Source organism: Podospora pseudopauciseta (assembly GCF_035222475.1).
Source record: "Podospora pseudopauciseta strain CBS 411.78 chromosome 2 map unlocalized CBS411.78m_2, whole genome shotgun sequence".
Taxonomy (NCBI): Eukaryota; Fungi; Ascomycota; class Sordariomycetes; order Sordariales; family Podosporaceae; genus Podospora; species Podospora pseudopauciseta.
This window is the reverse complement of record NW_026946663.1, coordinates 297,561-318,200: the sequence shown is the minus strand read 5'-3', so window position 1 is coordinate 318,200 and position 20,640 is coordinate 297,561. Positions and strand designations below refer to the sequence as shown.

General features: G+C 52.2%; 4 protein-coding genes across 4 annotated transcripts; 2 read left to right on the top strand and 2 right to left on the bottom strand.

Moving 5' to 3' along the window:
- Positions 1-5,539: 5,539 nt before the first annotated feature.
- Positions 5,540-8,704, top strand: QC763_200640 (uncharacterized protein). The gene is made up of 3 exons (XM_062909097.1): positions 5,540-6,277; positions 6,338-6,631; positions 6,685-8,704. The coding sequence occupies exons 1-3, from the start codon at positions 6,152-6,154 to the stop codon at positions 8,449-8,451; spliced, it is 2,187 nt and encodes a 728-aa protein (XP_062767841.1). The 5' UTR covers positions 5,540-6,151; the 3' UTR covers positions 8,452-8,704.
- Positions 8,705-10,516: 1,812 nt separating this feature from the next.
- On the bottom strand, positions 10,517-16,310 carry POM1 (serine/threonine protein kinase, CMGC, dual-specificity). The gene is made up of 3 exons (XM_062909096.1): positions 15,796-16,310; positions 12,531-15,642; positions 10,517-12,473 (listed from the first exon to the last, which is right to left on the bottom strand). The coding sequence occupies exons 1-3, from the start codon at positions 15,852-15,854 to the stop codon at positions 11,307-11,309; spliced, it is 4,338 nt and encodes a 1,445-aa protein (XP_062767840.1). The 5' UTR covers positions 15,855-16,310; the 3' UTR covers positions 10,517-11,306.
- Positions 16,311-16,866: 556 nt separating this feature from the next.
- On the top strand, positions 16,867-20,377 carry PEX29 (Peroxisome size and maintenance regulator). Its single transcript, XM_062905501.1, has 3 exons — positions 16,867-16,980; positions 17,046-18,917; positions 18,985-20,377. The coding sequence occupies exons 2-3, from the start codon at positions 18,739-18,741 to the stop codon at positions 20,324-20,326; spliced, it is 1,521 nt and encodes a 506-aa protein (XP_062767838.1). The 5' UTR covers positions 16,867-16,980; positions 17,046-18,738; the 3' UTR covers positions 20,327-20,377.
- On the bottom strand, positions 19,041-19,773 carry QC763_0029740 (uncharacterized protein; the record flags this gene model as incomplete). Its single annotated transcript, XM_062905502.1, has 2 exons — positions 19,041-19,576; positions 19,748-19,773. 2 exons carry the CDS (start codon positions 19,771-19,773, stop codon positions 19,363-19,365), a joined length of 240 nt encoding a protein of 79 aa, XP_062767839.1. The 3' UTR covers positions 19,041-19,362.
- Positions 20,378-20,640: the final 263 nt, after the last annotated feature.

Below are 20,640 nucleotides of genomic sequence, written 5' to 3'. Positions count from 1 at the left end.
GACGAAGGAAAACACCAAGAGACACCGCACCTCACACTGGGCTCCCCAAGACATTTTACCATGACTTGAACGCTACAGGCTCAGCAGAGCAATAGAGCCTCGATTTTGGCTCAGGAGTTATTTGGCTTTTACGGCACCTTGGGTTTCGGCAATCTAGAAGCATAGCGTCTGCATTTTTCTACTGTACTACAACACTCGAAACAACACACGATTGTACAACACCCCTCATCATTTAGACACCAGCATTTTCTTTTCGATTTTCTTCATTCTATGGAAGATGTCATGTTATGGATGCATATGGGTCACGATACCAGGCGTTTGGGCAGAGGGCTTCCGGGCAACCGGAACATTTTGGCTTGGGTTTTCTTCTTCTTTTGGTTTTTATGGTTTGATCACATTTCGGAAAGCGTTGGCGAATGTTTCTGTATTTTTATTTGTGTGTTTTTATCTTGTTTCCTTACATTCAAGTCGGCTGTTTTGTTTCCCCTTCCAAGTCATGTTTTCATGTTTGATGCATATGACAATACTCTCTTGTTATCTCTTAGTTAATTCCTGCTCAGGAGCAGCGGGCAAGATGGTACCGGAGGAAACTGTTACAAGGGGAGGGATTTTGCGGGACTCTGGAAGCCTTTCATTACTACTCGCGCAGTCAGATAGATATTCTTGCCAGGCCGGCTTAGCACCTCTGGCGGGATTCCAGGGGTTGCAGATCCTGGACGATAGCTGTTGAATAGCATTAGGAAATATCAATAACTGCCTACGTACAGTGAACCAAAGTGCCGTGATGTCAGGATAGGATTGAGGTTTCCGACGCTAGCTGTTCCGTCAGATTCGAAGGCATGTCACCCGATTCGATCTAAGATGAGGCGGTCCCAGCTACGGCTCATCATGGCGGGGATCCTTGTATCGGCTTTTACATAGAGGCACGACCATCATGGTCCCCAAGGAGGAATTCACTTCAACACACTGGCAGCAAAAGCAAGCATCACATGACGATTCAATAGTTGGGCGGTAGTGTCTGTAGCTTGCTGCTAATAATGAGTTGCAAGCCAAGACATGTGTTGTCACCCCTCCCCCTCCCCAATCGGACGTTTTGGTAGATCTCGTCTCCACCCATGTTGGCACCGTTTCCTGCAGCAGCCGATTGGCCTTTTTCCTTTTTCTGTTTTTATTAGCAGACTGTTCAATGAGAGCTCGAAGATTCAAGGACAATGAGACAATAGAAAATGCTGTGCACACCCTCTTCCCTGCTCGAAGAGCCGAAGAGAAAAAACGTTGAAGAGTTATTCATGGCGGGGGGGGTGACAAAGCCCTGCTCCCATCCCTGCCCGTCAGCACTTTAAGCTCAAAAGGGTGCAAGCGAAGCGTCGGCCGCCAATCAGGCGTTCCGGGTGCCTGGTACGATAAAAATAGAGGGGTGCCCCCCGCGGCGCCCTTTCGTTGGCTCAGGACGAGGAAACTCCCGCTTTAGGCAAGTGGTGGGGTCCAAAAATACCAAACCAGAGGGGCACCAAGCTTTCTCTCTCACGCTTGGCTCGATTTTGCATCTCAACAGATGGTACTTTTTTGCAAAAAAGATATCTGACGGCGCTTATTTCGCATAGTTTGTAAGCAGGTTGTCAATCATCAACACCGACAGCTCCCAACATCACACCGTCTCGATTCTTGCTGTCTCCGTTATGATCAAGGTCAAGGGTCGGACCAGCATTAACGAAGAAGGAGGCTTGGAGGAGCTGTTAGCCCATCCGACCCGAGTATCGGCCCCGGGGTTGCCCACCGAGCAACGGTGAATCTCTCGCCTCTCCCGCAGGCGTTTTTCCCCTGTCCAGTCCTGCCATGACATCGTCAATGCGCTCCAGCCCTTGAATTGTGGCCCGACGGGCTGGTTTTGATCGACCGAGTGTGCATGCACCAATCGACCATTTCTGGCGGCCCTCGTGAACCTACCCGCCACCCCTTCTCAGCTGCCCACCACCCTTACCCACACCACCTCTTCGAAGATCATAGGACTTATGATCATCATCACACAAAGCATGATGGCTGTTTCCAAGCCTTTCTATGCTATTTACCGATGAGAATTTGCTGGGCAACCCCACACCACCTACACTCCTCCCGCATAATCTACTCAACCGCAACCGTTTTGGGGCGGATTGGATGGGTGGCAGTCTGACAGCTTTCTGACAGAAATATCATATAGTGCCCCCCGACGTCACCAAAAGTGCCAAAGGGTGAGAAAACCGCGTCATGCATAGAAGCTTCTGCTAGCTGGGAGCTTTTAGTAATATTTTTTTACCGGCTGGATGGGCGATGGGTTGCGCTGCAGTGCACCGTACCTTGCGTCTTGCGTCAAGCCCAGGCTGCCACTGCTTTTCCTCTCTAGAGACCACCCCTCAGCGCCGCAATCCCACAGCCGAGACGACCCGAGAGTTGCGACGTGCATATCCCACACAGCAAAAAGATGGGATGGAAATGGAGAAACGAGCGAGCCTATCCGCACACAGCGTTATGAAGCTTCCCCCCTCTTTTTTCCCCTTCTGAGCGACCCATCGAATACCCGCCGCAGCCGCAGCCGCGGCCGCAGTGGTGTTCCTCTTGATTTCTTTCCCCTTGCATGGGTTTACTCGGGCAAATCAGCTTTTTTATCCTAACCCTGCCCTCCCCCCCCCCCAGAATGGTGATTTTCTTTTTGGATTGACTTGGGAACACAACGACTTGATGGGTGTGGTCCCCCTCCCCTCTTCATGTACCAGTACATTTGCATCTTCAAAACGGAGCGAGTTCCACTCACACACTTACACGCACACACCACTGATTGCGGTTGTGTTACCCTACTCTACTAAAAAGATGACAACTTGCGCTAAACAGCACATGATCTTCCTCTGACAAAGCGTGGAGGAAGCAGCCGCGTTTCCGTATTGCGATTTCTCTTTTCCTTCGTATTCTCTGCAATGCTATGGCTTTCTGCATATGACGTTTGCTCGGTATGGCGGGGTTGATGAAGTCCGGTACAGGGAGTCTTTTTCTAGTTTGGACTCAGGTTGGCTAATACTGGACACTTGACCGAAGGAATAAGCCAAGCACAGAAAGGCCCAGTACATTAATTCTACAGGCTGGCAAGACATGTAATGATGACAGATTACGATTACAAAGAGGTTTATTTGAAATTGTACAATTGCTGCCGAGTTCGAGTACAGAGGCTATACAGAGTCACATTTTTCAGTCACACATGCAGCTTTCGCTGTTCGCCGATATGACTTGATCCACTACGACACAATCGTTTGCTTTTGACTATGAGTATCGGAGATGATGGCAATCCCGGCCGGGTTGCTGCTCTCCTCTCGCTTTCGGGTAACGAGACCTGCCCGACCCGTTGACCGGACCGGATGGACCTGGGTTTTTGGTGGCTAGGCTGAGTAGTAGGGAGGAGGCTTTGGAATACTACTCTGAAGTTTTGAGGTCAGGAAAAAAAAAAAGGGTGGGGGAGATAGTGACAACTCAGATTGTCAAGGGGAGCCGAGATGAAGTATTGTCATGTGCAGGTAGGGAGAGCTTTGTCAAATTGGTGATGTGGGATGATTACATACAGCATGTGAATCACGACGGTGATGACAGTATCTAGGGAAGATGACATCACCTGTTTGGGATGAACGCCATGGAAGTTTGTTCAACCTCAGATTCGTCTCTCTCGACCCCACTGTGGGAAGAGGGGGATGATGAAACGAGAAGTTTGTTCATGAAACGAACTTGCAACTGCTGCTGCTCTGATGAGTGAGAGGCGGCACTCGGAAGTTGATGTGATTTCGTCACCCCCTTGTGCCGAACGGGCGAGCGTCAAGCCACAGAGAGGATACGATCCTTCTTCTGGAGAACCGGTGGCGGCCGTGCTGTGCTTTCGTCAAATTCCACATTCTTGTTCCAGATGGGGGTTTGAGGTTGATGGGGAAGGATTTCAATTGCCGTGTGGTACAGCCAACAGATAGATGGAAAGAGGATTGGGATCCTGTCTACCTACCTGGTATGGCGACGAGATTCGGGCAAGTAGGTGCCGGCCGCGCCGTTGCTAGGTTTTTTGGTGTATCTAACTGCCGTTATTCTAAGGGTCTCGAGTTGCCGCGTGGAGCTCCGGGTTGTTTCTGATCCTTCAAGATCGATACGTGTGACGGTGAGGCTGGCGCTTAAGGGTGCTTCAACTCCTACCGTGGAACAGTGTACGTACCCAACCATACGCGCTACTGCAGACTAATGCGCTGTCAAAACCAACAAGAAAGTTTAACGTCATTGTTGCTGTTGTTGTTGCTAATGTGTGTGTGTGCCATTTTCCTACAGTAGTCAAAAAATGTGAGCATGCATGACTGGGTTGGGTGGTGTGGCGGGGGGTAAATCGAAAGTCTAGGCATATGCAAGAGAAGCCGCGTGGAAGGGTGCATGGAAGGGCGGGCTGTGTGGTTTGTTTCAAGATATGCGGGTGGTGAGATGAAACACGCAGTAAAGAATTGCCCGAATCAAGCTGTTTTCAGATCCGTTGGAACCGGATGGATGGGGGTTTTGTGTAAGCTGAGAATACCGTTGCAGTTTCTTGTTGTGCCGGTGAGATGCAGGTTTCTGGAACTATTCTAGAAGGTAAAGAATGGATGTGTTCGGTGAGACTTTGATAATGTAGTATTGCGGATGAGAGGGGTAAGAGAGATGTGGCTTTCGTGGCGTTGAGATTGGCGTGAGATAGTTGGGCGGCACGGGGGAGGAGACACGTGGAATGGGTTACACCAGAGATGGTCATGAATCCTTTCTTTCCGAACTGTTACAAGCGAGGAGGGGGGGGGAAATGCCGCGAAGGCATCTCCGGCTTGGTGCTGTGGTTGCATGGTTTAGAGTTGGATTTGTTGGAAGGGAGCTTCTATCACCAACACGCCCCCAATCGTGGTGACGAGGTACGCTACGCAGGTGTAAGTTGCTGACTATCCCCTTCTGGACTGTTGACAAGACGATGGGTAAGGTAGAGTAGTATTTTCACGCCGTTGGATATATTCATTGAGTCTCGTATTCTGAATGAGTGGGGAACCAAGTCTGGGTGCCGGTGCTGAGAGCTGTGATACTGTGGCGAAGCCGTTTTGAACTCGGAGGTCACCGGCCGTTTGGGAATGTTGAAGTCAAAGAAGAGTGGAGATGGCCATGTGGGTTGAGGGTTACACGGCGGAGACGGCACGGAGGTGTGTAACCGGCTTACGGCTCCGGATTTGTTCGGCAGTGATTTTCGGAGCCGGGTCCGAGATGGAGATGGAGATAGGTAGGGGTAGGGCTGAGAGTGACGTCAAAGTAGAGTTAGGGATCAACGGCAGGGTTGATGATAGGAGGAGGATGAGCTTCCACGGTCTGTGGGCAACGGTTGAGAGAGCTCGGCCGATATGAGAGTATCGGGCATGATATCGATCTATCGGGGTACTACATACAAGACCCGATATAACCTTATCGGCTATCGGCTATCGGCTATCGGAGACGTGTCTCAAGCGCGTAAAGTGGTATCTCTCAGCGTAAGTCGCTGCCAAAGGAAAGAACGACCTGTGGCCACGATAACGATTCCTTGTTTTTATTATTGTGAATGAAAACTCTGCTTGTTGAACATCGGACAAAAGCCACAATATGAAGTGTTAGCCTAGGCATTGAGCCCCTGAAGAAAGGAACGACAACCTGTTTGCACAACTTTGGACGACCCTTGGTGAGCCAAGTAAACAACAACTGATACTGTCATTGGTCATGGGCTGAGAAGACTCAACTCACCGTCACAACTCCGACTTCGTCACCTCCTCTCACCACGAATATCAGGGCAAAAAAGACCGTTTTTTCTATCTTCTTCACCTCCAAACCTTTAAGGAAGGCTTCAGCAATTCGAATAACGGCGGCCCAAGTTCGAAAGAGGCGTGCTCTTGTGAGATAGGGGCTATCATCCGCTAGCCTTCTTGAAATCTTGCGAAGAATCTTTTCTTTGGTCTTATCGCTCCTTCTCGCCAAATCCTTCGTGTGAAGTCGAGGTCAGCTGCCACATTTCGACCAGCCGTATATTACACTGCCTGGTTTTTTCTCTCGGAATTTGCTGTCTCTCTCGGAATCTACTTTCTTTCCCAACATCACAGCTCCACAGACGTCCTTCTTCACGATGGCCGAGACTTCTGGTTCCTCCGGCACGACTCAGTCCGAACAGACTATCGAGAACCTCTTGAACAAGGCGCGTGCCTCTATCTCCAAGAAAGAGATCAAGGAAGCCATCGGTGATATCCTCGCGGTAGGTTCACTTCGCACAAGATCGGCATCTTATTTAAGACTCCCTTCTAACAATCAACAGGCCATTGATTTTTGTAGCTGCAACAAGGGCAACACAAAGCAACTCCGGCATGGCAAAGACAAGTCTTGCCATCTGAAGCAATTCGTCAATGGCGTCCGGAGTAAGGATCTCGACGCAATCTACGATGTTGCGAATAGTCCTTGTTCTTGCGGTTTTGCTTGGCCTTCTTGTTCATCGCCCAAACATCTCGAGGCAATAGATCTCCTCACCGAATCCTTGGAGACTGAGGGTCATTATGTTTCTGCCATCACGACCGGTCTCGGAATAATTCGCCTTCGCCCAATCTCTGCTGCTGTAAGTCTCTTTTGTCGACCAGTTGCAGGAAAAATCACTAACAACTGTCAAAGGGCTATTGCCGCGTCGCAAAGACCATCCGGCTCATCCTTAAGCTCGAAAAAGAGGGAAAGAAAGCCAAGAGAGTCAACCCTAAGGTTGCGAGAACACTCGCAACCCTCGAGAAGGATGCTGGGCTCACCACCGCCCGCCTATATATTTTCATGAAGAAACTTGTTCAGGCCGGCCTGAACAATACCTCCGAAAAGTACCGCAATGACGCCCATGACGAATACGACCAGATTCTCATGCGCATGGCTCACAGCCTGAAGCTCCAAAACTCTCTTCGCGACCCTGCAGCCAAACTGCCACTCGAACTCCTCCGCCAGATCTTCTCTCACCTGGACACCTCCGACGTCATCCGCTCCCTCAGAGTCAGCAAAAAATGGAACCGTATCATTAAGCACGATACGTTGCTCTGGGAAGAAGTTCGTCTTGCCCAGCCGCGCAATCCTGGCAACCGTGTTTTTGCCACATGGTTGAGGGGGCACCAGGGAGTGAAGAGCTTGACCATAGACGAAGTATCAGGCTTTGGGTTCTCTGCCAAGCGTCTTTACATGCTTCTCTTTGGCCTTCCCAACCTTCAATGCCTCATCATCAAAACTGCGGCCCCGCACCGCTGCGACACCATCCAGGAGTTGGACCCAGCTCCCAGTCCTAGTCAAAAGCTTGGATTGGCCCAACTTTCACTGGACGGCTACCAGGCCCCAGTCTCATTGTTGGTCCAACTTCTAGATTTGTCAAAGGACACGCTTGAGGTTCTAGACCTCGTCCAAACTGGCAGCAAGCCTGAGCGGGCGATCAAGGCCGTGAGGATGCCAAAGCTCCGGAGCTTATGGGTCGACATCGACATGGCCGGCACCAGCACCGAGGAGCACGTGCTCCGAATGCCAGAGATCGTGGCGTCCACGCCGAATCTGGAAGCGTTCTGCTTGAACGGCTTCCAGCTCGAGTGGACGCCCGGTCAACCCACTCCCCAGGGCTGGCGACAGCTCAAGCACGCTTCGTTCGGTCCGGCAATGGGCATCGAAGCCCACACCCAGGGGACCATTCTCCTGCCTCGCATCTTTCCCCCCATGACGGAGAGCATGGAAAAGATCGAGATCATGACGATGAACCCGGTAATTGCCCACAATTACCTATTCACCGTCATGGACGGGGCTGAGGCGAGACACCCTCTCCACTCCCAGGAGATGGGTTTAGAGTTTGACGAAGGCAAGCTCCCAAAGTTGCCGAACTTGGAGCTGTTCCGGTCGCGCTGTGCGATCGATGTGGGACTTCTGGGGCGCTTGCTTGCGGTGCCGGCCGCGCGCGAAGGAAGCTTGCGGGTGCTCGAGCTCGCGGTCGAGCAGAGGTGGGCGGTTCGCCAGCGCCACCTCTGGTGCCCAGTCGTGGGGCTCGAGAGCATTGTTGTGCCGGCGGAGGCGTTTGTTTGGATGGAGTCGGAGAAGATAGAGCACCTTGGGCTTTACTTCTTCAACTACGCCGGCTTCGCCTTCCAGTACGGCCAAAGGTTCAACGGGCAGCCGTTTTTGGACTGGCTTGACAAGTTCCCGGCGCTGAATTCGGTGTCGGTGTATCCCGACTGGCCTGGTGAAGGGGTGATGCCCTTCATCGGGAAGCTGATCTTGCACCCAAGGGTGAAGAAGATCTTTCAGGACTCGCTCAGGACGGGGTACGAGTGGGATGAGGCGTGTCTGTTGGCGGTGCAGCGGAGTGTGGATTTGTACCATTGCGATTTCAACGTGCCGTATGGGCCTTCACTATTTAAGAATTGGTAGAGACTTTTTCGGGAGTTTGGAGTTGGATGGGACATGGATAGGATGGGTTGGGTTTGGGAGCTTTTGTTGCTGGATGCACTATTTCTGGGTGGGCATGGCATGGGGTGGTGTTTCTAGCGCATGGTTGTGAGTTTTCTGCTGGTTGTACTGTACTGTATATATTGTTATTTGCACAACTTGGGGTGTGGACGCCTCCGCTGGTGTTCGCAGTACCATGTTTTCACGATTCGGTGATTTGGTGATTACTCACGACGCTCTTCACAGATATACCGTTATGTACCTTTTTACTTTCTTCCAAAGACGATCTCAACTTGCTAGACATACTTTTACATGGCCCTCCCAATCAACTGAAGCACTCGTGTGGAAGAGCGGCTCCAAACTCGCAACAACGCTCTCATGACCAAGCGGCCTTCCCAATTCCATACTTCAGTCATGAGACAGGCACTCTCTGCATTGGCCATGACATCCTCCGCAACCCGCTCAAAAAGAGCTGAAGGTCTACATGCTGTATTTCTTCTGTGGCATGGCTAAGGCGCAAAATTGATGGCCATGACGAAAACCTCTATTCAACTGCTGTGCTTTCTTGTCGGCTTTGGCCGTCCCTGGCTCAACAGCCGCCGCATCCACTTCCTTACCGGATGTTCATAGCCTGTTTAAGAGATCCCATATGAATACAAAAAGGAAGGCCGAGTCAGGACGAGAGCAACAATGATGAGGAGTCAATGAAAGGGGACTCAGGATTTTGGTCAAGATCAGCTTCTAAATATTGTGGACTGCTTCAACAATAGCGCATGATCAAGGGCAACACATGGTTTTGGTTCACTGCCTTCACAGTTCCACTGCTGTTGGGTTTCACTTTGGCGGTGTCATTAACCAACTCATTATCAACCTTAAGGGGGATGTCTGGTTCCAAGAACACAATGAGACGAAGAAGTGCCGGCCCAAATGTTGGGCATAGCAAAGGACAAGAATGTGGTCCAAGATAGGGGAGCGACAACATTTCATCAACTGAACTGACCAAATGGATGACAGCAAGGCAGCTTCTTAAGTCTCCTAACCGCCAGCATCGCGCGTTACGTTGCCCGTTCTGCCGCTCTTCTGGGTCGTCCAGTCCACCGGCCCCAGCCAGAGCTGGCGCTGGATTTCAGTCCTCCATTCCGACTAGCACGGGCGAGCTTATCTTCCAAGTTGACCTGGATTTTCGTGATCCCACCGTCCCTTTCTCTCTCATCGTTCCCTACACCTGCCCGATTCTTAACTCCGGCTTGCTCTTTCCCATTGCATCTTCTCATTAGCTTTTCCCACCCTCTCCTTCCCATAGTACATATACCACCTCCCACACCTACCTTCCAACAGCAGCCCACTATCCGACTGGCCAAATGGTCAAGTGGGCTGGCTGGCTGGCGCCCACTCATATCCCCTCCCATGGGGATTCGGACAACCCCAGTTCGAGTGCCCTCCGAAGCAAAGCCGTTTGACCCCGAAACGGCTTTCGTAACTGGTCACCCTGCGGGTTGGCCGGTGAGCTTTCCTTTTCTTTTTTTTTTTCTCTTCCATGTCGCAGATAACCTTATTTATATCTATCCAGACTTTTGGTTTCTCTACCACCAATGCCCATAAACCCGAGGAGAATATGTCTGTTGCAAGCAGCAAGGGGCAAGTGACTTTCTCTTCTTCAGATTCAAAATCCTGCAAATCAGCCGCTACTTGCTTACCTGATTAAGCCTTTTGCGCCCTGGGTGATTTTGTTGCCCTCAAAAGGTGATACGTTTCCAACAGGCGGGGTGGGTATGGGGATCGAGGGGGAGAAGTAAAGTGGTCGAAGCATCATCATCGTGACCAAGTGTGTTTTCTGTAACGTTGTAAGACAGTGAGTCGGGTGATTAATAGTAGGATGGAATCCAACAGTTGACATCTTTGACGTCGTGTGTGTTGCCTCGCAAAAGACATAGACTGTACCCCAAAATGTTGTTGTACGACGAGATTGCGTATGCTCGAAATAAAAAGGGCAAGTATGTCTACACCACACTACCCACAACCACGCACAAAGCAACGGATCACGAATCCCCCATCGACAATGTATATTGTACTTCGATAACCCACCCTAGCCTAGCCTAACAACGCCTTGCCATCCATCCACGCCATGCCATATATATCATAATGTAATGTAACCTCTGTTCAAACCCCCATTCTCTCCCCATCTCAGCACTGATAATATCAAGGAACGGAACTCGTTGGTTTTAGTGACCCCAAGACAGGTTTTTGTATCTCTGACTTTTTCTTCCCTCCATGCACTCTCTTCTAAGCTCTCTCATCTTCCCTATCCATCGTCCATCTACACACACACACACTCACACACACACCCACCTTATCAACTAATCGCCATTTCATTCATCACAAACCCTTCCCCAACCCAACCCAAAAAAAATGTAGTAAGTAGTCTGCGCAACATCAACCCACAACCGCGCGCGCAATGCCATGCAAAATGAACAAAAGAGAGACAGAATAAATAAAAGGATAAACATTTGGTATCATCACTTTCTCTGCGGCCCCTCCCGCATAATCATGCCGCTGGGAAAAGTGTCCAGAGAGGCCAAAAAACACTTGCAACTACCATCATGTCTGAACACCACAACTTTTGAATCCCGTCCGTCGTTACCATCCCAACCTTACCCCAAGTCGTCTCCAAGACCAGTAGTCTACCCATATTTTTGATAACCGATACCGCCATACGAAAGGAATAAAGTGCTTGGCCTGTTTCCAAGGTTGCGTATTTGACATCGTTACTGAGTCTTGCGAGAGCGCTGCTGTACCCTCGATCTTCGTGCGGTCCGCTCCTCCTAGGCCCGTCCCTCCTATGCGCGGCGACTCATGGCTGCGTTTGCACCTGCTGCGGCAAGGTCTGTTTTGGAGTTGTTGGACAGGCTCACAGGCCCAACCCCACCACTCACGCTGCGCAGAGATGCTCTAGGTAAACTGCTGGGGCCGATGGTGCCATTGCCGTTGGTATAAGTCGTTGTGGTTCCGTTACTCGTACGCTTCACACTGGAGATACTGCCATTCATGCTAGATGCGGTGCTCATGTTGGAGGTCCTACGGGCCGTGGCTGTTGGCATGCTTCCGGTTTTCGTACCGACCGACCCGTTGTTGGGACCGGAAGCCTCCCGCGCTCGCATAGTAGCGGCCCTCACAACTGCTGGAGGCTCGGGAAGGGGTCTGGGGGCCGAGACGCTATTGGTACGCTTGCTGGGGGACCCTTCGCGCATTCTGATGGGGACAGATGTCTTCTGGCCAGTGATGAACTCGTGGCGAATCGCCTCTTCAGGCTTCATGCGGCGGTCGGGATCCCAGCGGAGGCAGCGTGCGATAAAGTCCAAAAATGCTTCATCGTCGCACTTGAGCACTTGTTGTAGTGTTTTTGAGGATGGGCGTCTGCGACGGCCCTTTGAGGAGACGGTGAGGCGAGGTTTGCCCATGCTGTCGAAAAACAACTTCTTACGTGTCGACTTCTCGATGAGATGCTTTTCCGGTGGGCCAAACACTTCCATAATACAGGCCAGCTGCTCCTGCTCGTTCTCGCCAGGGAAAATTGGCACACCCGTATAGAGCTCGGCGAGAATGCAACCCAGAGACCACATGTCGATGGGCAGACCGTACTGCATACCAAGGATAACTTCGGGGGAACGGTAGAACCGGGACTGAATGTACGTGTACACCTTTTCTGTTTCAAAACAACTCGAACCGAAATCAATAACCTTGATCTCCGAGTGAAGAGGGTGGCGCAAGAGAATATTTTCGGGCTTCAAGTCGCAGTGGATAACCTTGTGCTGCTTTAGTAGGTTGAGTGAGCTCAGCATCTGCTTGGTAAATCTGCGGATCAGCTTCAGTGAGAAACCCCGGAAAGCGTTCGATTTGATGAATTCGTAGAGGTTCATGTCCAATAGTTCGGTGGAGATGCAAAGATGTCCTCGGAAGTAAAAGCTGTGCGTAAAGTTGACCATGCTGTGCTTGTTTTTGGGATCCTGCAAGTCATGTTAGAGCTCGGGCGCCAGGCACGTATCCCCAGGAAAGGCACTCACCCATTCGCGGAGTTTCTGCAAAATATTGACCTCAACCAGGGCTTGCTGATGGAACCTTTTCTTGTTGCGGATGATTTTGACGGCCACGAGAACGCCAGTCTTATGGTCGATACACCGTACCACCTGACCGAAACTTCCTTTTCCGAGCACGTCTATGATTTCATAGCGATACGCAAGATGGTCACCGGGTACGATGCTGTAGTCACCGCGCTCATCGTCGTAGCCAAAATTGGGACTCTCCGACTGAACATCACCCACAACCTTTGCCGCGTTTTGTGTGCCGCAAAAGTAGATGTCCTTATAGTCCACAATCTCTCCCCGTTCGTAGATATTGAGAACTGCAATTCTGATGGCTTCTTGAGGGCTGACACGCTCCTTGGCCGAGGCACGTTTGCGGAGAGCATCCAAAGTTCTGGCTGCCAGCTCAGTATCCTTACGCCGTGAACCAAGCTTCCTCATCTCGTCTTCTGCAATCAAATCGTCCTTGTCGAGTTCCGAATTCCAAACGTCGTGGTGTCGAAGAGTTGCCGTAGAGCCCTTAGGTTTCAGTATCCTTTGCACCACAGACGAGTTGTGGGGAACCGTGGCACGCTCGTTCACTGTTCCCAGGGTCGAATCCTTCTTAGCTGCTGTACCAGTATCACCGCGATTTCGTTCCCCGGAAAGCACCGCATTCAAGCTGGAGGCCGAGCTCTTCCGTCTTCGTGACTCCAGATATGTCCCATTGCCATTGGATTTCGTGGACGGAGTGGGACTTGGAGGCTTGCCGGAGGGAAGGTTGTTCAGAGTTGCCGAGACAGGAATCCTCGGCGGTGGCATTGAATCATGCTTGACGGCGTTTTGCTCTCCGTGATGTCCTTGGCTTCCGCTGGCTTTGGAGGCGCTTCTCTTCCAGGACAAGCTCAATTTGCGCCTGAGAGAGCTCATGGAAGAAGGAGTGGGCGGCTCCTCCGGACTGGGACGCGGTGGCGGGGATTTTCCACCTGCAGGCCGTGTCGCGACAGACTTTTGCGCTCGGGGCCCCGAGGGCTTGTTGTGTTGAACTGGCATGTCTGCTGCTGCATCCAAAGGCTGGGTGAAATCCCCGCCAGTTTTTGACCTTTTGAACAAAGTAGTCTCGAAGTTCCCTCCTTTCGGCACCGACTGGCTCAAGAAAGGCGACGGCCCTGATCGGGCGGTTCCATTCTTCACACCGGCAAAGGACTCAGTAGAACTGGTCGGTGGCTCTGCCGTAGTGGCAGGACTTTCCCGATGGAGCCTCTGCACCGACGCGCTGCTCCTGAGATGCTGTATATCGGCCCTGTCTTCAGGCCGTATTCTTCCAAAAAATGTGCCCTTCGATGCCGTCATGGGAGTCGTCGGCGTTTTTGGGATCTGCCTTGATGGGGGCGGGGAGAGATTTCTGTCACCATGAGTTTGAAGAGCAGCAATCTTGGCCGCGGTTGGGGTGCTGAGGGGACCAAGGGTGATGGGCGGCAACCGCAGCGGTTGCAAGCTCTTCTTCGACTGAGCTGCCGCAGGATTCTTCTCGAAATCCAGCTTCGAGGTGTGTACTGTCTTCCTGTTACTTGGCTTACGTTGAAGCTTGGCAGGTGCTGAATCACTCGTCTGCGCGCCCGATATACTCGCTGTCGAATTGCTATGGATGCTGCTGGCATCATAGGCCAGGTTGGACCTCCTCTTCTCCAGAAACGAAGCAGCTTCGAGATGCGCCTCCTTTGGAGACTCGTACGCCTTTGGAATCGCGGGCACCGGTGGCACTTCCTCGCTGCTGTCAAAGCTCGCCGAATTGTGAAGATTGAGCGCCTTGGGGGCAGGCAATCGGGAACTATTTGCACCTTGCATGGCTCGCTGCTGCATGGAGCCAGTGGACGTCCGCACCGTGTTGAGACTGGTGCTTGAGTTGACGGACAAACCTGAGCTATATGACTTTCTGGTGTGGTCGGGCGTGGTTCGTGAAGACGAAGGGGTCGAGATCTTTCGAGGCAGCATAGAAGGGGATCGAGACGAGGCGCGACCGTCGGCCGAAATAGGTGGTGGATGGGGCAGCGCGGGGGAAGCGCCAGCAACAGGGCCCTGTTGAACGTGGTGCATCGTAGATAGGCGTTTCATTCGTCTTGTATCGGTAGGGCTGATAGTTCGTGCACCCAGTCCAGTGGCGTGACTGGCATGATGAGTTCCTGGCATGACAGATATCCGCTTCGCTGAGCTTGGAGTAGAACCCTTGGCGGCAACTCTGTTGGGGGAGCGAGGCATTGCCATAGCTATGTGAGTATGTTCGGGTTTGAGCGTGGTGTCTGGTGTGAGCATATCCTGGTTGGATCTGGGCAATGGCTGCACAGACCTTGCCTTGGATGCCCTCGAGCTTGTCAGGTGCCGCATGCTCTCCACTACCGTAGATCGAGGTGCAACATCCACCGACGCTCTCGAAGCCTCGAGGACGGGCCTGTCTGATAAAGACACCGCACTAGGTCTCCGCTTTCGGGTCTGAACCTCTTTGACCTGAGCCTCTCCCAGCTGAACATCTCCAGTTGACTTCCGTGGCGGCTTGGCGGGATTGGGGTTGGAGACTGGGGGATAATGACTTTGTCGGCGCGCACGCATGGCAGCCGGAGCAGTGGGAGCATTGGGCACGCCTGGGTTACCAGATGGCGTAGAAGCAGTGCTAGGTTGAGGCGGCCTGCTTGACGTGCTAGGTCTTCGTAGAATTGAGCCTGTTCGTGAACGCGTGATGGCAGGCTGCTGAGGCAAGGCATGGGCAGCGGCGCTTGGCCGTGTCATGTCGGGGCGCTCGACCATGTTGTGGTTGTTGCCCGCACTTCGATCGCCCAAAATTGTTCCCTGCCCAGTCGGTGAAGGAAATTGCGTGAGTTTGAAGTCGGTCGAGGCAGACTCGAGGCTGCTCTGGAGGTCGTCGAAGCTGACCGAGGGCAGAAACTCGAAGGATGCGTTGGCGATGTTGGTCACGTTATTGGACACGCCATTCCCAGCCCCGAAAGAGAAGAGGGAGTGGTTGTTGGAAGAGGAGGCACTGAGCATTGGAGCGTCGACGGTGGGCCGTCTGATGGAGCCGATCTTGGTGGGACTGGGGGGGTTCAGGTTCAGCGGTCTCCTAGAATAACAAAACAATAGCAAGGGTTAGCACAATGCTGCATGAGGCAACGGTCCCATGTGCCGCAAAAGTTTTTGCAGGTGCCAGTGAATATTTCGACGCCAAAGAGGCAGCGAATTCAAGACACAGCCACTTCAAAAGGGGGAGCACAACCTGGTGGGCGACTGGTTCTCCCGTCTGGGCCCAGCCGGAGCGCGATGGTCTCTATTCATAGGGTCGGCCGAGAACGCGCCACTCGTTTTTTTCCGTCGCAGCAGCGTCCAAGAGTCTCTAAATCAATGGGGTTCGTGCTTGAAGAGGATGATGATGTGGCAGAGGCTGGTGGGCTCGGGAGAGGCCAATGTCCCGGCGTCAGTCTGGAGGCGATGGCTGCAATTCACGCTTCGGCAGCGTAGATTGAATTCGAACCCCCAAAGGATCAACGCCAGTGGTTAGGAGCGTCGTCGTCCAAGGCTCAGTCCGGTCAGGGAGCTGAGAACAATCGAAAGGCTACCTCATTCCGGGGGCGCGCAGAGTGTGGGATCGAGCGTGTCGAGAATACAATGGGGGTGGCTTCTCGCGCACTGGGAGCGTACGTCGTGAAGTGAACGATGGAAGAAGAGGTGAGGGTCAAGTTATGGTGCGGTGCAGGGACGCTGCTGGTCTCTTGGCCTCCTCTCTGGTCTGGGACACACCACTGGCGAGAGAGACAGTTGTTTTGCAGGCTGTTTTTGGTGGCAGGTGGCAGCGGGCAGTGGGCTTGGGCTTGGGCTTGGGCTTGGTGGGCCCCACTGGGGTGTCCTGCAACTTTCAGCGGTCGTGACAAGCAGCACGCTTTTTTCACTGGGCAACAGCTGAACGGCATGTGGAGTGCAAGAGGCGAGGGAACGGTATGCAGGGTGCACCTCGATATCATCAACGTCAAAGGAAGCACGACATGTTCTGGAACCTTTTGCAGAGCCCTCGGAACACGTGGAGACGGCTTCACTTCATTCATCGAGGACAATGACAACCTACTCCTTCTCTCGATCACTCCGAGCAGGGCCATCGATCGGTTGCTCTGAGGCTGGCTGGATCGTGCAAACACATTTCCCGTCACCTGCACCGACGTTGGCCCCCGTCCCACCATATTAAGTTTACGGTAAGAAACCCTTATATTTCTGCCTCTTTCTGCCTCTCTCTGCCTTTCTCTGCCTCTCTCTGCAGCTCTTCTCTTCTTCTGCCTCAAAACATGATAGAATTACAACAACCACAGGACATGTCAGCTCCTCATATATCTGTCACTCGATTGATTGGATATGAATCACGACAGCTCCTCCCAACTTAGTAAGTTGCAAACGAACCGCCTGGCTCAGCATGGTACGTGCGTCCAGGGGCATGTGGGGCCATGAATAGGAGACTGAATCTTTTTTGGAGATTTCCAGAGTCGTAGAGCAATGCAAAAGAGGCATTGGGCAAAGGAAACAAAAACAAACTCGAAACTGTCGGCCCTCTAGCATGGCGCTACGGGAGCAACATGCAGGAGGAAGGCTGCCCTTGCAGCACAATGCCAGTATTGTCCCATTCAAGGCACGGCAACACTCCAGATGCTAGCTGTTAGTGGCGTCGACTCGTCGACGGTGAGGAGGGGACCGCCAAAAAAACCACCAAGCCAGCAAACTCTGCCTGGCTGTCTTCGAAACGGGAATGACGAGCACAGTCTCTGCTGCCAGCGGGTTCCGCTCGGCTTCTGCGGTCCTTGCTTGGCACCACTCACCTTCCAGCATCGAGAGCTTCCCAGCCTGCCACCTGTGCACCGCGCTGCTGCAAACCCCTCTTCCAGGTATCGTGTTGCGAAGAAGCGGTGTCCCTACATACCTAGATCTATCTGTACATGTGCCTGAATGGGTCCATCGGCGCATCGTGCCTATCAACAACACAGCAACCAGCACGACCTTGCTTGTTGTCGACTACCTGGCTGTTGTTTGTTGTTTGTTTAACAGAGGGCATTAAGACAGTTTAGGAATCGACCTCAGCAACCTGGCCCCTCATCCCGGCTCGTTATTATGCGACAATGGATTTCATCTTGAAGGGCATCTCGACTATCGACCCGGAAATGCCCCGAGCCGTCATGGCCATTGGCTCTTCAGATAGAAGGGCGAGTTATATCCCTAATTTCCGATCGTGTCTCATCGAAACTGGCTGGGGAGATAATAATGTTCGGTTGTTGACTGTTTTTGGATGCAGAACCAACTGGTGGTATGGAGTAGTATTGATGCATTTCCCAGTTCATTTCGATTTTCGAGAACATTTCGGCCACGCGCCAACCACGCGTGCCAGGCGCGCTATACTACGCCGTAGTATCATCAGTAAATGTCGTGCCTCATCTCCTGTCAACGTTCTTGATGTAACATCAAACAATTGTGAAGCTCCTCGTTCTTGGAGAAGCCATCGGACGCGGCGGGGAAAAGCAGGATTCGCGGGACCCTGCAGATGGCCTGCCGAATTCCGTGCCTTTTAGCGGAGTGACGGCCCCGGATGTAGCCACTGAACCCGGCGCTCCGGTACGAACGGGCGTGCTTCAGCGCGTGGTTTTGGGCATCGCATGTTTTGGTCGTACACTCTTATTCCACGCAAGTTGGCCGAATGGTGCGATATGGCGTTCCGTGAAATGTAACAAAGATGCTGATTATTTATGTACAAATGTCCTTTCTGCTGTACTTTGCAGCACCTAAACGTAGCGCTTGTCTTGGCCCAGTTTTGTGGCATGTGACGTTGTGTGGCCCGGGCTTGAGAGGTTCACCAGTGACGACACCGGACACGCAACCTCAGTCTTGCAGCCACCACCTGAATCTTATCGGCATCTCCCCTTCAACAATTGTAACAGCCTCATCTACCGAGCACCCGTCAACCGTTGAACCCATTCTTTCATCGAGACTCCTGCGTATCGCGCAGTTCGACTCCTGGGACCGGCTCTCATCCAGACTTGACCATCGAACCGGTTGTGGGGCTCTCATGAGTGATGCATGAGATTCACATGCATCCAAGAACAGAATAGTGAGACAGAATCATCCACACTCCGGTCTTCAGCGCATAATCATCGATAAACATCACGATCTCCCTTGATTTATTATCACGATGGTGGATGAACTGGAAGAACAGTTATTGACTGCCGCCGATGAATCCGTCATGCCAGAAGGTGATGAAAGCCAACCATCACAACCACAAGATCATCAATCTCGCTCGGCGAGGAAAGTAAAAAGCTTGAAGAATGGTATATTTCGGGCTGCAAGTATACAAGACAAACTACTAGAAAAGTAGGTCTTTTGTGTTTTTCCACTCTTCTAATTTCGAGTCCTGGTATGCTAACCACTTCTCATACAGACTTCTATCACAAGTGATACCAGCAGAAGATGGTCACACACAAACACCCTCTATCATGGGAGGTGACGACCCTCCAGCCTTTGCCGAACGACCCGGATTCTCTATCCCTTTGATGTCCAACAACTTCCGCCGCTTCAACGCTCGCATTGGTGTGGTTTTCAAATTCCAGTCTCGAGCTCTGAAAGTGCTTTCATGGCGCAAACCAACCCACACCCTCTCCCTCCTCGCAGTCTACACCTTCGTCTGCCTCGACCCCTACCTCCTCTTCGCACTTCCCCTCGCGATAGGCGTTTTCTTCATCTTCGTCCCCTCCTTCATCGCCCGTCACCCTGCCCCGTCAACATCCTCCGACCCCGACCACCAAGTCCGAAACCTAGGCTATTCCCCCCGTGGCCCTCCTTTAGCACCAGCTCGCAACTTCCAGCCCACCAAAGAGCTGTCCAAGGACTTCTTCCGCAACATGGGTGACCTCCAAAACGTCATGGAGGATTTCTCCGTCGTCCACGACAAAGTCGTGACTCTAATCGTCCCCGTAACCAACTTCTCCGACGAGGCGCTCTCATCCGCTATTTTCGTCGGGCTATTCGCCGCTCTGGTAGTAATGCTCATATCAGCCCACCTCATCCCCTGGCGCTACCTCATGCTTGTGGGGGGCTGGGGTGCCATATTGTCTGCTCACCCAACAATCAACAGGCTTGTCGCTCAAGCCACGGAGCAGTACCTTCACCACAATCCCACGCTCTCTTCCCCGACCGACCCTCACCCGGTTAAAATCCCCACTGTTGACATCCCAGCTTTGCTATCGAAGGAAATAATCCTCGACTCCGCCCCTGAAACCCGCGAGGTGGAAATCTTTGAACTTCAACGGTTGAGTCATTACCCCGGAGGGGAGTGGGAACCATGGGTTTTTTCCCCCTCGCCATACGACCCTTTATCAGCCCAGCGCATCTCTGGGCAGCGACCGCAGGGAACGAGATTCTTTGAGGATGTCCAGCCGCCAGAAGGGTGGGAGTGGTCAGAGAAGAAGTGGGGGCTTGATCTGTGGAGCAGGGAGTGGGTAGAGGAGAGGATTATTACGGGCGTGGAGATTGAGACGGAGGGGGAGAGGTGGGTTTATGATATCGCCTCTTCTTCGGAAAAGTCTGCTGGTGGTGGTGGGGGGATGGGGACGATTGGGGAGGAAAGTGAGGAGGAGCCAGTGAGGAGCGGTAATCAGTCTACCCCGATGAAGCAGAATGGGGGGTTGAGTTGGGAGGAGGGGGAGGAGGGGATGGGACGGAGGGGGGAGTGGAGGAGAAGGAGGTGGGTGAGGATGGTGAGGAGGAAGAATGTTACTGGCTAGGTTAACAGAACTACAGAATGGTAGAGGATAGGTTTATGAATGGGATGAGTTATGATCATGCTTCTTTCCATTTGTGAGACTGGTTACACTGCTTTGGTTGCAACTTGAGGTTTACCGCGTGGCTGGAAATTGATGTTGCTGTCCACGTGGTGGACAAAGAAATAGAGAATACCAAGGAAGAAAAATATGAAACCCTAACGCGCAACACGCTTCATAACTTTATGCGCTGCTAGGTAAAGATTTCCTTAAACATATTCCCCTAAACATATTTCCCTAACCATATTCTCCTAAACATATTCCCCATATTAAAGGTG

Coding starts and splice junctions, on each gene's coding strand:
- QC763_200640 (XM_062909097.1), top strand. CDS start 6,152: ATGGCCGAGACTTCTGGTTCCTCCGGCACGACTCAGTCCGAACAGACT. Junction 6,278..6,337: donor CCATCGGTGATATCCTCGCG/GTAGGTTCACTT, acceptor AACAATCAACAG/GCCATTGATTTTTGTAGCTG. Junction 6,632..6,684: donor TTCGCCCAATCTCTGCTGCT/GTAAGTCTCTTT, acceptor CAACTGTCAAAG/GGCTATTGCCGCGTCGCAAA.
- POM1 (XM_062909096.1), bottom strand. CDS start 15,854: ATGAATAGAGACCATCGCGCTCCGGCTGGGCCCAGACGGGAGAACCAG. Junction 15,643..15,795: donor GAGAACCAGTCGCCCACCAG/GTTGTGCTCCCC, acceptor TTGTTATTCTAG/GAGACCGCTGAACCTGAACC. Junction 12,474..12,530: donor TGCAGAAACTCCGCGAATGG/GTGAGTGCCTTT, acceptor CATGACTTGCAG/GATCCCAAAAACAAGCACAG.
- PEX29 (XM_062905501.1), top strand. CDS start 18,739: ATGGTGGATGAACTGGAAGAACAGTTATTGACTGCCGCCGATGAATCC. Junction 18,918..18,984: donor CAAGACAAACTACTAGAAAA/GTAGGTCTTTTG, acceptor CTTCTCATACAG/ACTTCTATCACAAGTGATAC.